At 37.2% G+C, this 14,416-nt stretch overlaps 1 protein-coding gene across 1 annotated transcript in view; it reads left to right on the plus strand.

Annotated features, from left to right (window-relative positions):
* HMGA2 (high mobility group AT-hook 2) overlaps nt 1-13,365 on the plus strand; it is a 116,221-nt gene extending 102,856 nt beyond the window's left edge. Inside the window, exon 5 of the mRNA XM_012782401.3 lies at nt 12,036-13,365. Coding sequence (XP_012637855.2) covers nt 12,036-12,104 — 69 coding nt within the window. The 3' untranslated portion in view covers nt 12,105-13,365. The remainder of the gene's footprint in view (nt 1-12,035) is intronic.
* The last annotated feature ends 1,051 nt before the right edge of the window (nt 13,366-14,416 follow it).

The following is a 14,416-nucleotide window of genomic DNA, read 5'->3' on the forward strand; positions in this document are numbered from 1 at the left end:
TTGGGATCTCTGAAAAAGTAGCTCTCGCATGTCAACTACTGCCTTGTTGGAGGGAAGAATTGTAGTTGTATAAGCATTGTTTTCCCATGACAATCTTTCTTGCTTATTTTTTAAAGCAGGTCACGCGGGGCCCCTCCTGAATCTAGGAGTGGAGTCCAGGAATCTGCATTTCTAACAAACACCCTTTTATGTGAGGTATGAAAGGTATGACATACCAGTTGAGGAAAAAGAGCTAGAAGAGGAGGAGGGACTTCTTCCAGGCAATGAGAGGGCTTAGAAATTAGTTGAAAATTTTTTTGAATATTTACTCCATGCAGAAGACAAGGAAGTGTGTTAGGGACTGAGTGAGGTGGGTGGGCAGTAGCCCTGTTTGGGGAGAATCTCCCTGAAATTTTCCACTGGGGGCATGGTCTACCTCAGGGTTTGTGAACACAGCCTATCTGAGTTTGGAGCACGAAGTGGTGTGTCGGTAGCTTTGACCAGTAATTGTGCCTTAACATAAATAATACATATACATATATGTATATATGTATATATATATGTATGTATTGTACACATGTAAATATATATATAAGTATTATAAACACACCTATATGCAGGCTTTAAATGGAGTGTTTTAAATGGCTCCCTCTGTATGGCAACATGTATTTACATATATCATAGGTGAAAAATAAGTGCCATGGGTGGTAACATTCCAAAGAAAGGAACACACGCACAAAGGCACCATCCAGTAAACGCAGAGACCATGCTGCACAAGGGATTAAAGGCAGGAGACGTGCGGATTTCTTGAGTAGAAAGCCACAGGGAGAAGGGGGTGGGCCCGTATGGGAAGGACCTGTGTGGCTTCTGTATGGGGAACAAACATCTTCATTCTTCCTCGCATTTTGATCACAAACAATAACATATGGTACATGAGATTGTAAACTGCATAGATACAGGAAATGTGTCCATATATTCCCTATGTCGTAGATACCACAAAATTTATAGCAATGTTTGCAACACAATCAAATATTAGAGCAAGTGATAAGCAAGAAGGGAAGAAAAACAAAAATAATTTATTTTTATATATTTCTAGATATTATTTAAATTGTGTAAAAACAGTATATTTTATATGTTATTTTTATATTTTTATAGATATTTTTATATATTTATCACAGATATTTTAGCCTTCACAACCTTACTTGAATTTTTTTCCATAGTTTTCTAAATGAATAATAGAAATAAAAGGATTAAGGAAAGCATAGCTAGATAGGTAGATAGGGATATAAATAAGAATAGTAAGATAGGATTTCTACTTCCATAGAAATCTAGTGAGAAACAAGATGTTATTTATATTTCTAAGCTATCTTAAACTGTTAGATGAGAAAACTTTCTACAGAGCAAAGCTGTTACTATATAGTTTTCTAATGCTTACTTGGCCTTTAAATATGTTAGAAACAGTCTTTTGAACTAAGATATTTTAAATTGTTACATTAAATGCAGTTTTTCTCCTTATTTGGTCATCTCTCTTCTCAGCGAAATCATTGTTTTAGAAAAGTAGATTTTTTTTACTGTGTGTTTTAAAACAGGTACTATTTTTACAGATAAAAGAGGATGGGTGTTTAGAACACTGATTTTTTTCATACGAAAATAGAAAGCACAGAATACACTGATTGCCCACAGGTCTTTCCTGGGGCAGTGTGGCTCAGTGGAAGGGCAAACGCGCTGTGAAGCTGTACAACCTGGCAGGTGTCACAGCTTTGTCATACACTGGCCATGTTATCATTTGCAAGTCATTGACTGCCCTCAGGATTCAGCTTCTTCCTACATGCCTCTGAATGGCAATGTTTCTTCAGATGGTTGTTGTCAGGGTTAAACCAGACGGTGCACTCTAAATCACTTTATAAACTATGGATCTCTGCATTATCTTATGATTGACAGAAATACAAAATGAAGAGTCATGCCATCTCACGCTGAATTGGAATTAGTGGAATTCTACTATTGGAATTGGTGGGCGTGATCATGAAGAAGAGTTCAGAGAGACATTACTGGAACATTCTAAACAATCCTAAGCAAAGATATATAGTTTTTAAATAAACAGAATACCGATCTCAGAATCACCAACTTTAGAGACATTGATCTGAGTCAGGTAATGGAAGCGGTTGCCTAAAGCTCCACTTGGGTTTGAGATTGAGTAGATTTGGGAGACAAGCCGAGCAAAGTATTTGGTTTTCTAAAGAAGGCATGGAGACATTTTAATTTATGGATTCTGAGGAAGGGGCATTAATCCAGAGAAAACCTTGAGGGAAGGTGCAGGAAGAAGGTATCCCCTGGAAAGACCAGGGTGCTAGGGCCACTAGGGAAATGTAAGGATGTAGAAGAAAGAGGACTCACTTCCACTACGGTTTAAAAAAGTTTAAGGATATGAGCTAGTGTTCAGGAATAGTTAACATTTCTCAGATTGAATATTAAGATTCTTCCAAGGAAAACAATTCAACTGCTAAAGTCAGCCCTAAACTGGTGCCAAGGAAATAATGCTAAATTAGGATTCTGGGAGAGATATGACTCAGTTATGTATCATAGAGCTCTCAACCCATAAACTACCCCTTTGTAGTCCTTGAGAACATAAGAGATTACAAATAAATGTACTGACTCTTTACTTAAGGAAAGGAAATGCCTAAAATCATGATTCAGCTTTTTAAATTCAGTTTCCATGTGTCACTGTTAGAGCTGTTGGGAAATACTTAATAGTCAGATCATTTTGTAAAACTATTTTCAAATGTTTTCGTCTAAGACCCAGACAAATATTCTTAGAACTGAAGAAATTTTCTAAAGTATTGATTTAGTCTTGAGTCAAAATGAAAGTAATAAGAACTATTTTAAAATCACATTATTTCTATAAGCATATGGGCAGGTATACAAGAGAAGATATGCATGTTATGTGTAAAATTGTGTACCTATAGTTCAAGTCCAGACCCAGTTTAATATAGCCACTCTCTGGATAATAGGCCAGATGTCAAGAAGATTTAAATCTTGAATGGACTTTCAAGTATATTACCAACAAATTTGGAGTATGAACGAACAACAAATTTGGATGTTAATTACTGGTCATCTCTAACAGCAACTAATTTCGTTGCCATTATTTCACAGATATCTCCTTTTCATCTAATATTGAACATTCATCTTTCTATCTGGCTAAAGTTGACATTAGCTAAAGTTTGAACTTAGGCTACAGCGTCTGTGTATATGAGTTTGATTTGTTAAAACCCAGCAGTGTTTTAAATGTTCATTTTCCTTTAGTGCTCTTAAGCATGTGTGCATATGCAAAGTGACCTAGCTTTGTGAATGGTTATATACAGAGAAAAAGAAATACATATACAATAAATAATCTGAGCCTTTGAAAAATATAGAATTTCTTTTTAAAAAAACTTGTAGGATAAGAAAATGGGACTGAAACAGATTAATTATTTTTCTATGTTAATCTTGCATTTTTCACTCTGCTTCTTTGCCTAAGGGTGAATCTTTCCCCCAAAATCTTAGATAATCATAAAAATTGAGATGAAAAGTCAACTCATAGACCATGTATTCCTTTACCCAACCTATATGTGACTGTTTATTTCAGACTGCTTTATGTTCCCCAAAAGCACAACCATCTTCTGTAAAATAAAAATGCCTATTAAATTGCTATAATTCAGGAGCACACCAAAGTATCACCTTAAAACTAACCATGGTTTGACAACACTATCCTTATAACTTCATCTTTTGGTTTTTTAAGCTTAATTATAATCTTTAACTTTCCAAAGCAATGAATTTGCTTTCCTACCCGTATTTCTTTCTGATAGGGAAGAAGTGCTACTTTTCTTCTACATCATCTTCACATTTCTTCTTATATTTTTTTCAATGAATTTATCTCTAGTTTTTCATTTTCCTTATTATAAGGAAAGTAGTCATCTCTTTCTTCTTTCTTATAATTGTTGTTCTCTGTATTTGAGAACACTTAAGAATACGTTGTAGGAAAAAAAATTAATCTAAAATTGCCCATTGTATTCCAATATCTATTTTTTCATTTGTCTCCCCCAGTAAATTCTGGGCACCTTGAAATATTTCTTGTTTTTGGTGTACCCAGTCACTGTCTGACATATAGTTTATCAAAGATCAATTAGCATTTGATGATAACTTCGTCAGGTCAGATTTCAGAAGGATAGATTTTGAAACTAATTGGGATGCTGTGATTTTTAAAGAGTTTCCCATTGACCTTTTCCCTCCATTGCAAAGGCACCAGGGGGAGGGCAAAAATGCCAAAGAATTGGCCCCCAGTCTGCTCTTTCGAGAGCTGTCATGGCTTACTGCCATACACACACAGGCTGATATTAATCAACACTAACTAGAGTGGATCATGGCTGTTCTCATCCTTGGGCAGACAAAATGAGGCCAGCAGCAGTGAGGGCACTTTGCCGTAATAACCCAATAAATGCTTTTGAAATGATGCTTACTTTTGCCTTTTGCATTAAAGTCTAAGAGTAAAGCCAAGTAGAATAGAAAATAAATAACACCTCTGCTTTCCTCCAATACCAAGCAGAAATTTCAGAGATTTTGCCAAAACTCCCCCATGGATTTATCACTTCTTAGGAGACTTTGTAAAGAGAACTGCAAAATCTCCTTTGCACCATAAGGTCCAGATGTTACCATCAAATTGTAACCATCCGTGGCTACATGTGTACACACGTTGCACAGTCATCTCTAAGTGCACACTGGAGGCACAAAGAATGGGAGTTATGACCCAACCCTCTTATCTAAGAGGAGAGAATATTATCACTCATGGTAGATGGTTTCTCTTCTTTACCAAGGCCTCCCACCACTAGGGGGCAGGGTCATTCTCAGTTGAGGAAGCCACTAAAACAAAAAAACTTTCAACTCAAGAAGCATGGTATCTAGGGATGTGATTTGCATAGCTAGCTATAGCTGAGTATCATCCTCACATTGTTGCACCAACATTTGATCTGAAATAAATTCTTCGAACTTCAGGTGTACCATATTCCCATCTAATTACCAAAATACATTGCTTAGGTAAATCAGTTTTGTGGGGTTTTTTTGTTTGTTTGTTTGTTTGTTTGTTTACTATTTGTCATTATAGAAAACCTTGAACTCAACTCCCATATATTGGTATCAATAACTGAGAGTTGACCATTCATTTTAAGTTTAATTAGAAGTTGGAGTTTTCATTCTAGAGCTTCCTGGACAGCCACAGAGAATTGTTATTTGCGAACTACTCCAGCCATCCAGTTTCAGTGAAGAGCTCAGAAGGACCTGGAGTGGGTACTGAGACTTTAGCCTCACAGTCACAAGGACAGCCCCAGTGCTCTGGAACAAGAACTGCAGCATAAGCCAGAAAACTAGGATATCACACCTGGTATAACAAGTCCCTCCTTTCATCACAGAGTCTGGCAGCCTTTGGCAAAATAAATGAAGGGTTAGGACCCAGGCTGGAGAGCAGTAAGCAGGAAAATTAAGTGCAGGGTCTGTGTGCACAGAGTCTGTTGGCTAACAGAGTTTAGTGACACATCACACACACACACACAAATATATATATATATATATATATATATATATATATATATATCTGAATTAAAGAGATCTTACCTTGATCCTGTTAGATTAAACCATAGGGAATTGCTGATATTTGACTGGTTTTGATCCGCAAAAATGCAATACTCAGCTATAGCTAGCTATGCAAATCCCATCTCTAGATGCCAGACCACTTCATATGGTTCAACCTAATGGTATAAGTCTCTCTGGGTGAATGCTATGGAGATGCTCTGCCTCCACCTTTCCTGGTGCTACAGGTCTGCAGGAGGATTTGCATCTAGAGATCAGAATTTTATTTCCTTGACTTCCCCTAAGCTCTGGTGTTGAATTGAGGGGCCTCAGGGACATCCTGGGGGAGCAGGGATGGGTTGGGATGGAGGCCACATGCATGAGTCTCAGAACCTCCTATCGGCACTGCAGGCAGAAGAACCACTGTGTCTGCTTCCTAATGTAGGGTTCCACCTAAGATCTGAAGCAGAGGAGAAGGTTCCTATGTCAAAAAAAAAAAAAAAAGGAGTTCAAAGCCTCTAAAGAGCATGCTGTTCGTTTTTTTTAAAGCGACCCAAACACAAATCTTGACATTCTAGAATACTGAAGTTCGAAGACTGTAAATCCAGAGGGCCATGAACAAATGTGTTGATCATATCATTTCATGAAAGGCAGGAAGGAATTTTCATTCTTGATGATAGTAGTCCTCCTCCAGCCGGGTTAATGTCATATTCAAAGAAAATACAGTCTGGACAGCACTGTCACATTTAGAGGATGAAAAGCATATTTCTTAGCACACGAATGAAAGTGAATTTTAGTGAATTATTACATAACGGAGAGAATGGTCACCTTTTGAACCTTTAAACAACTTGGGACAAAGGGTGAAGAAGGATATTGTTCAAACCACAAGTCAAAAGGAACTCCCGTCAGCGCACACCACACAGCCGGAAGCCGCCGCTGGCCTTGATGGCTCACGGCCATGCGGAGTGTTTACATAAAGACTTGACAATTATTTGTCTGGAATCTGAGCTGTGTCTACTTATTCAGTATTTTTTGACATTTTTGCTATAAATAACCAATCAGTTTGGTCTAGAAAGCAGTCGGCGTAATTGGGGCAATAGGTCTATTTATTTATTGAAATTTTGTCCACGTGGTAGGGACACATTAACCAGGCGGTTCAGGCAGATACAGCCGGTTGCAGTTGTGTGGATACAAACGCACCAGAAGCTCTACCATTTCAGTGAGCTGACTCAAGTATAAAGGACTCTTTTGGAAGTTTAGAAATACTAATTTTTTTTCAAAGTCATTTTTAATCTGACACTATACTTAACTTAAAATTTTAAATGACTGAGCTTATCCTGTGAGATGTTATTTTGTGAGGGATGAAAGGCCTCTAAAATGGAACTTTTTTTTTTTTTTTTGAGACAGAGTCTCACTCTGATGCCCGGGCTAGAGTGCCATGGCGTCGGCCTAGCTCACAGCAACCTCAAACTCCTGGGCTCAAGTGATCCTTCTGCCTCAGCCTCCCGAGTAGCTGGGACTACAGGCATGCACCACCATACCCAGCTAACTTTTTCTATATATTTTAGTTGGCCAATTAATTTCTTTCTATTTTTAGTAGAGAGGGGGTATTGCTTTTGCTCAGGCTGGTTTCAAACTCCTGACCTTGAGCGATCTCAGAGTGTTAGGATTATAGGCGTGAGCCACCGCACCCGGCCTAAAATGGAACTCTTATTGAGAATTTCTCCCAAAAATTAGGGTTTTAAAATTCTTTTTTAGTAAATAGTAGATCTGTCTTATCCTATAATGCTATGAAAATGAAAAACAATCTACTTGATAAAAAATTATACTAGGGAACAGAAGTACCTATTAATTGAACAGTGGGGCATATCATTTTAAAACAAACTGGGCAAAACTACCTACTACCAGCTGGCAAGAAACTGAGGATCTATTAGATTAAAAATCTGCTGCTTACATTAAACCCAAAGACCCATGTGCACAGAGATCCAACTGATGAGCTACTTTTTTTCTAAGGTCAACTTAAGATATTTGCATAATGATCATCTTTACTATATATTGTACCTCATTTTTAAAAAAGATTAAGTTGGTAAGCCTAATTCAAGCCCCTCTTTTTCTTAATGTTTAGTACTAAAATGAACTACTAATGTCTAGGTCCTTAGTGTTCAAGGATTTTCTTTCAATATCTACTAGAAGGGATGGCTTAGCTGTCTAAGTGTCAGCTTTAAAATACCTAGACTTCCTGGAACCATAGGTTGTATTCTCAGGAGGGCTGGGGAACTCCTTAATTATTCTAAAATATTAGTAGATAGGTGGTTTGTGGCAGACCATTTCCTACACAAGTGTCTTACAAAATCTTAAAAACTGAAATGCTCTGTGGACTTTGAGAATTTGGTAACTTTTTTTCTCCCATTTGGAGAAATGCTGGTTTACTATACGATCTGAGACCCAGAAATATGTCCTTTCCTTTTTTTAGCCTCTGCACTTTCACATGTTGTACCCTAAGCTATTTATAAGGACTTTAATGATTATATTTATTTGCTTTAGCGTTGTACTTTCAATCGTGGCTGAACTAGTCCATTATAAGGACTAACCTGCAGAAAACTACATGTTGAAGGTCCATGTGGTTACAGAGAGCCTTTCTTAATCTTTGCATGACACATTTGATTGATGGGATATCTCAGTTCTCTTCACAGTTTTATTTTAACATTACATTAATTCAAAGCAGTTTTTCAAAGTCCTTTGATGCTGTTGTTGATGATATTGATGTTTTGTTCTAGGAGGAAGGTCTCTTTCACCCACTGCATTTTAGAAGTTTAAATGCAATGGTGGAATTTTCATGTCAAGCTTTTTCAAAGGTGTAATAGTCTTTTAACATAATGAACTCAAAATCTTTGTGCATTGAGAGGTTTGCCTGCCAAGTTGACAGAGTGCCTAAACTATAAAGACTCACTGTATGCACACTTACAAGAAACAGAATTGTCTACATAACAATTCGAAAGGTTTTGCTGTCTGTTCAATAGAGCAGTAGCTGTGGCATCCACACCTATAAAAGCAACTTGGCTCAGACCCTCCACAATTGATAATGAAGGAAGAATCTCCAAGTGAGGTGGGGCAGCTGGACCTTGCAGGCCTAACTCTTGTCCCATGGGGTTCATTTTTCATCAGCTACCTCAGAGAATCATAGCTGGGCCCTGCTGAGGAAGCCACAAGCCTCGCTGGGTGTGGAGCGATCCCAAAGAGGAAGGTGAATGTGGAGGTGAAAATCAAGGCCAGGAAGTACAACTGCTGGATTGGATCTGGATTTGACTTTTTTTTCTTTTTTAAGCAATAGAATAGGTTTCTTCAGAGCATTATACAGGGGATTAAGAGAATTAGTAAACTCAGGTTGTTTTAGTTTTAGAAAATGATCTTGGGAGATTATTTCAATACTCTTTGCCTTAGTGTTCCCATGAGAAAATGAAAACAATAAGGCCTAGGCCCTCCCCATCACCAAGGGGGAGATGTTAAAAATATGAAGGATTTTTGCTACTATATAGGAAATGCTTGTGCAAACTATTATTACTCGTGCATGAAAATACGCTGTTAACAACACTGAAGATTAATATGCATGGCTGATATTATTCAGGTCTTCTTATAAAAATGTAGTGACTAATCATGCTTTTAATGCCATGAACCCTGGGGAGCAACTGGTTTCTGGGTATCCACACTTAGCTCTAAGCTAAGAGATGCCTCAAGGAAGATAAGAGACTTGCAGTTTGTTTGGTGTCCAAAAAGCTTTCCAGACAGCAGTTTGCTTCCTTTCCCTTTTTATGAATGGCGGTAGTATTATGCTTCAGTCTGCGTTTTCTACCAAAGCCATTCATAAAAATAAAAACAAAACAAAATAACAACAAAAAAAAACTTTCTCGGCACAGTCTGGAGCCATTGGGTGCCAGGGGCTGGGAAAACATCCCAGCAGCCCTAACCCCAACCAGCACTGGAAGTATTCAAGGGTCTGTTTGTTTGGTGATCTGAAAAGTATGAAGTGCTGTGTCTAAGGGTAGCTGGTAGAAGTTCCGTGACACGAACTAGGCTGGGAGCCAGGGCTGGCAGAGTTTCAGACATTGTCTTTCCCCTCATTGAAGTGTCAGGACCTAATTCATGGAAAATTGGGTGAGCTGGCAGCCCTTTCAGAGGATTTCATTGAGCCGCAGTGTGCAGGAGTCACATGAATGCAGGATCTTCAGCCAAAAAAGGAGGGGGATTTCTGAGCAGTAGGAACCAGTCAGCCTGCAAGAATGTGTGTGGATTTGAAACGGTTTGGGAGTAAACATGTGTACAGGTGTAATCGGCAGGAAAAAAGAGGAGGAAGAAATGTGGTCTCTTCTTACAAATGACCCTTTTGAAATGAATCCTCTGTTAGCACATGCTCTTTGAGTCTTAAGGGGAAAGAAGTCCTAATCATCCTTGGTTCAATTCCACCTGGAGAAAACATCATGTCAAAATGTGGGCTTTGATGATGATGATGTCATCTCTACTGTGATTTAAAGTCAGAGGGAAGAATGGCTTTTTTCATGGAGCAAAAGTATCTTGCCATTTATCTCATTTTTATCTTTTGCATCTAAAAAAAAGCTCCAGTAGAGATTTTTATTTAACATTTCCAACATACTAGCAGTAAAAAACAGTGCAGTCCCACAGAAATTCTGAGAGGAAGGAAAATGAATAGGTGCTCATGAGCTAGTGAGTCTACCCCAACTTCTATTATTTGGGAGAGCTGTAGCAATTTTATTTTCTTTCATTTATACTGTGAAAGCATGTCACTATCCATATCAAAGTGGCTCAGTTGTATTTACAAATCTCAAGGATGTGTAGACAGAGTAAGTCAGGCTTATATTAAGACATGAGAGTGAATACTAGAAGTAATCCATCAAAAAGCCTGGGCTTCAAATCCACCTTTTACAGTACCAAAGAATAGCAAACATCTTCTAATATTTTATTGGAAAATTAATTTAGGCAGATAGTAAAAAGTTTCCTCAGATGTTTCACTCAAAATAGGAGAGTTTTGCTCTACACATACAAGGAAATATATGTCAGTATAGATATAACACAATATATTCTTCATATGATACCATCAAGAAAGTGAGCAAACTTACCGAATGGAAAAAAATATTTGCAAATTGTGTATCTGAACACACTTGTATCCAGAACATTAGAAGAACTCTTACAACTCATTTATGAAGAGACAGGCAAATTTTTTAAACGGGCAAAGGATTTCAGTAAACATTTCTCCACAGAAGATACACAAATGGCCAATAAGCACATGAAAAGATGTTCAACATTTTTAGTAGTCAGGGGAACTCAAATCAGAACAGTGATGACATTCAACTTCACACCCAGTTGGGTGTCTATAATCAAAAAGACAGGCAGTGACAAACGTTGGCACGCACATGGGGAAATTGGAATTCTCAGACATTGCTGGTGGGGCTGCTTTGGAAAACTGTCTGGCAGCTCCACAAAAAATGAAACAAAGAATTGCCATTTGACCCAGCCATTCCATTCCTAGGTGTACGCCCATAAGAAATGAAAACATGTCCATACTAAAATGTGTATATGAATGTTCATAGTAGCATTAGTCATAATAGCCAAAAGGTGGAAACAACCCAGATGTCCATCAACTAATGAATGGATAGGTAAGATGTGGTATATCTATACAATAAAATATTATTGGGCCATACAAAGGAATGAACTACTGATGCTGCCATAAGGATGACCCTAGAAAATACTAGGCCAGTAAAAGAACCCAGACATAAAAGACTCTCTCTCTCTCTCTCTCTCTCTCTGTCTCTGTCTCTCTCTCTCTCTCTCTCTCTCTCTCTCCATATATGTGTGTGTGTGTGTATATATATATATGTAATATGATTTTATTTATATTTACATGCAATGTCCAGAATAGGCAAATATACAGAAACAGAAAGTAGATTAGTGGTCAGTGTGGCGTGGGAGGGCAGCTAGGGAGGTGTAGGGGAATGAGGAGTGACCACTAATGGGTACAGGGTTTCTGTTAAAAAAAATGAAAATGTTCTAAGTTTGATTATGGTGATGGTTGTACAGCCCTCTGCATATACTACAAGCCTTTGAATTATATACTTTAAATGAGTGAATTAGACATCTTCATTCCTCAATTTTGTGATACACAGACTAAAAAGAAAGTGAATCAAACAGTAAGGTTATTTTGATATAGTTTGTATGTATGCCAGAATTTAATTGGGAATTATTTTAATGGAGACAACCTGTGTTGTATTTCCTTAAGATAGCGAGATCATGAATAAACACCTTTTAACCTTAGATAAACTATTTGAACTTTAAATATTCCTCTTTTCTTTGTAGACAAGTGTCTGTGTTTGAAACATGTATACTTAATTGTTTCCATAGGATATGTTTCCTTTTAAAATATAACATTTCTTTTTTTTTTTCTTCCTTAGCCACAACAAGTCGTTCAGAAGAAGCCTGCTCAGGTAAGAAACGGCCATTATGATTTTTTTCCCAATTAATATAAAAAGTAAAGTGAAATATATAGTGAAAAAGTCCCCCAATAAAACTCTTAATTAGTATTTTTCCAATTTTGATTATGTCAGCATTACAGTATTCTTGGAAGTTTGTTGTATCCTTCAAAGTCAGGAATATCTAGTCCAAGGTTGTGTCATTAAAAACCCAAAAACTCAAGGTCTTAAATGGACAAAGAAAATATAAATACTTTTAATAATACAACTAGTTTATTTCATTGCTTCATATATAAAACAAATATTTAATCTTATCGTATGTTTTAACAATTCTTAAACATTAGATTTTATCCTTTTCACCTGACTGTCTATATTTCCTTGACTTGACATGAGATTTATTAGTTGCAAAATATTTTATGATCCATGACTGGGAACATATCTGTTCACTGAATTATTTCATAATGTTTGATGATCCCAAAATACCCCAACGGAGGCTGGGAACGTAGGAAGTTAAATTGTACGAATGTGCAGATTGATGAACTCTCAGGTCTTGTTTGAATGACTGAATCACAGTCTCTGAAGTTTTTGGACGCATCAAAATTAGGATCCAACTTTACTTCTCTTGTTCTGTATGCTTGCAGTTCCTTATCCAACTGCAATCTATACATAGAAACATAAAAAGCATATTTATTGAGGAAGCATAATTTGAAGAAAGCAAAACTGAAGAATAAATCAATCATGATTGTGAAGAATGTGAGCCATTATTGAAGTGCAAGAATGTCTTGCTGTTCTCTTCCCTTCTGGATTTATGTACTTAGGAGATCTAGGTGGTATCACGAAGAACCTGCTAATGTCAGTCTTTAAGCAGGTGTCCTGAGTTACCAAGGTCCTTGTAGAATATCTTTCACATAATTTCAGATATCCACAGAATCTTTTTCCCTAGAGATCTTTAAAAATTGCCTTGCATCCTGTTGTCTTAGGACAATGTTGCTTTGCCTGGGAAAGACCACTGGGCCACCTTATATGTCTACTGTTCTTTAAAAATTCTTGGAAAAGAATTGAAGCTTCTAAAGATATGTCCTAGGATGCAAGGAAAGTGTATTCAGATAATTACACGTGAACTATAAGTAGAATAAAAAGAGAATTACCACCAAAAAAATCATTCTCATTGCAGCTCCCATATTTAAAAGTCAAGAGTGGGAGGGGTGCACTAAAAATACTCAGTGTTGAGTGTTTGTAAGCAATACTTAACAAAACAAAATATAAACAGAAACTTAACTTTTTAAGTAGGATAACGTTTAACCTCTCATCCTTCATCAGTGCGAAAAATTAAGACAAAATAAATTGATAATTCTGTGTGTTTGAGTCAAAGGATACTTCAGAGTTCACTTTGGCGCCATGGGCTGTGAAATGTAGATTAACAATTTACATGGTTTGCTAACACTGATTCATTCCCTAATCTTGGTGTTGTAGGGAAGATGAGTCAAACAAAAAAGAAGTCACTGCAACTGAGAAATGTGTGATCTAATTCAGCGGTTCTTAACCTTGGCTACATATCAGAATTACCTAGAGATTATATACATATATGTGTATGTATACATATATACACATATATGTATATATATATGCCTGCACCCTGTTCCATGGTGTGTGGGAGCCTGGCCTTGTGAGCAAATTGAGCATCTCTTCTGAATTCTGTGTTCAGTGATGTGAAGTAGGTAGCTTGAAATCCACTATGGTGGGAGTGTTTTCACCATAGAATTTGACAAATACTACAAATCAGGACTTTCTTCCCTGGATGGCAGGTTGTTCTACATTTACCTATGTACCAATGGCCCCAACCAACCTTCAGGGATTCTGTTGATTTTGTCTGGAGACCTAAGCATCAGTATTTTTTATGAACTCCCTAAATCATTCTAATGTGCAACCAGGGATGAAAATACTCAGTGAAAACACATGAGATGTTTGAACATTTGTTGAGCAAATGACCACAGAATGCCAATGTATATGGCGCTCGTAGGGGATACAGATGAATGAGTGGAATGTCTCAGGTTATTAAGGTGAGGATACCCTGAGGAGTGGGATTTTCTTGTTTTGTTTGATTTTGTTGTTTAGTTTCAGAAAGGAAAATGGAGACATAAATTAGGGGAAAGAAAGGAAGACGTTATAATTAAGATGAATTGTACATGCAAAGGTAGAGAAACAGGAACAAATACGTCATAGGTGGAGATTATTAATGTGGCTGTCACTGACTGCAAATTGGACATTAATACATCAAGAAGTAAAGTAAATGGAATCACAATTCATTTCCCAAGAAAATCAGGAATCTCAAAAGAGCCACAAGTGATTGAGTTGCTCTCCAC

This window comes from Microcebus murinus, chromosome 10 (assembly GCF_040939455.1).
Source record: "Microcebus murinus isolate Inina chromosome 10, M.murinus_Inina_mat1.0, whole genome shotgun sequence".
NCBI lineage: Eukaryota > Metazoa > Chordata > Mammalia > Primates > Cheirogaleidae > Microcebus > Microcebus murinus.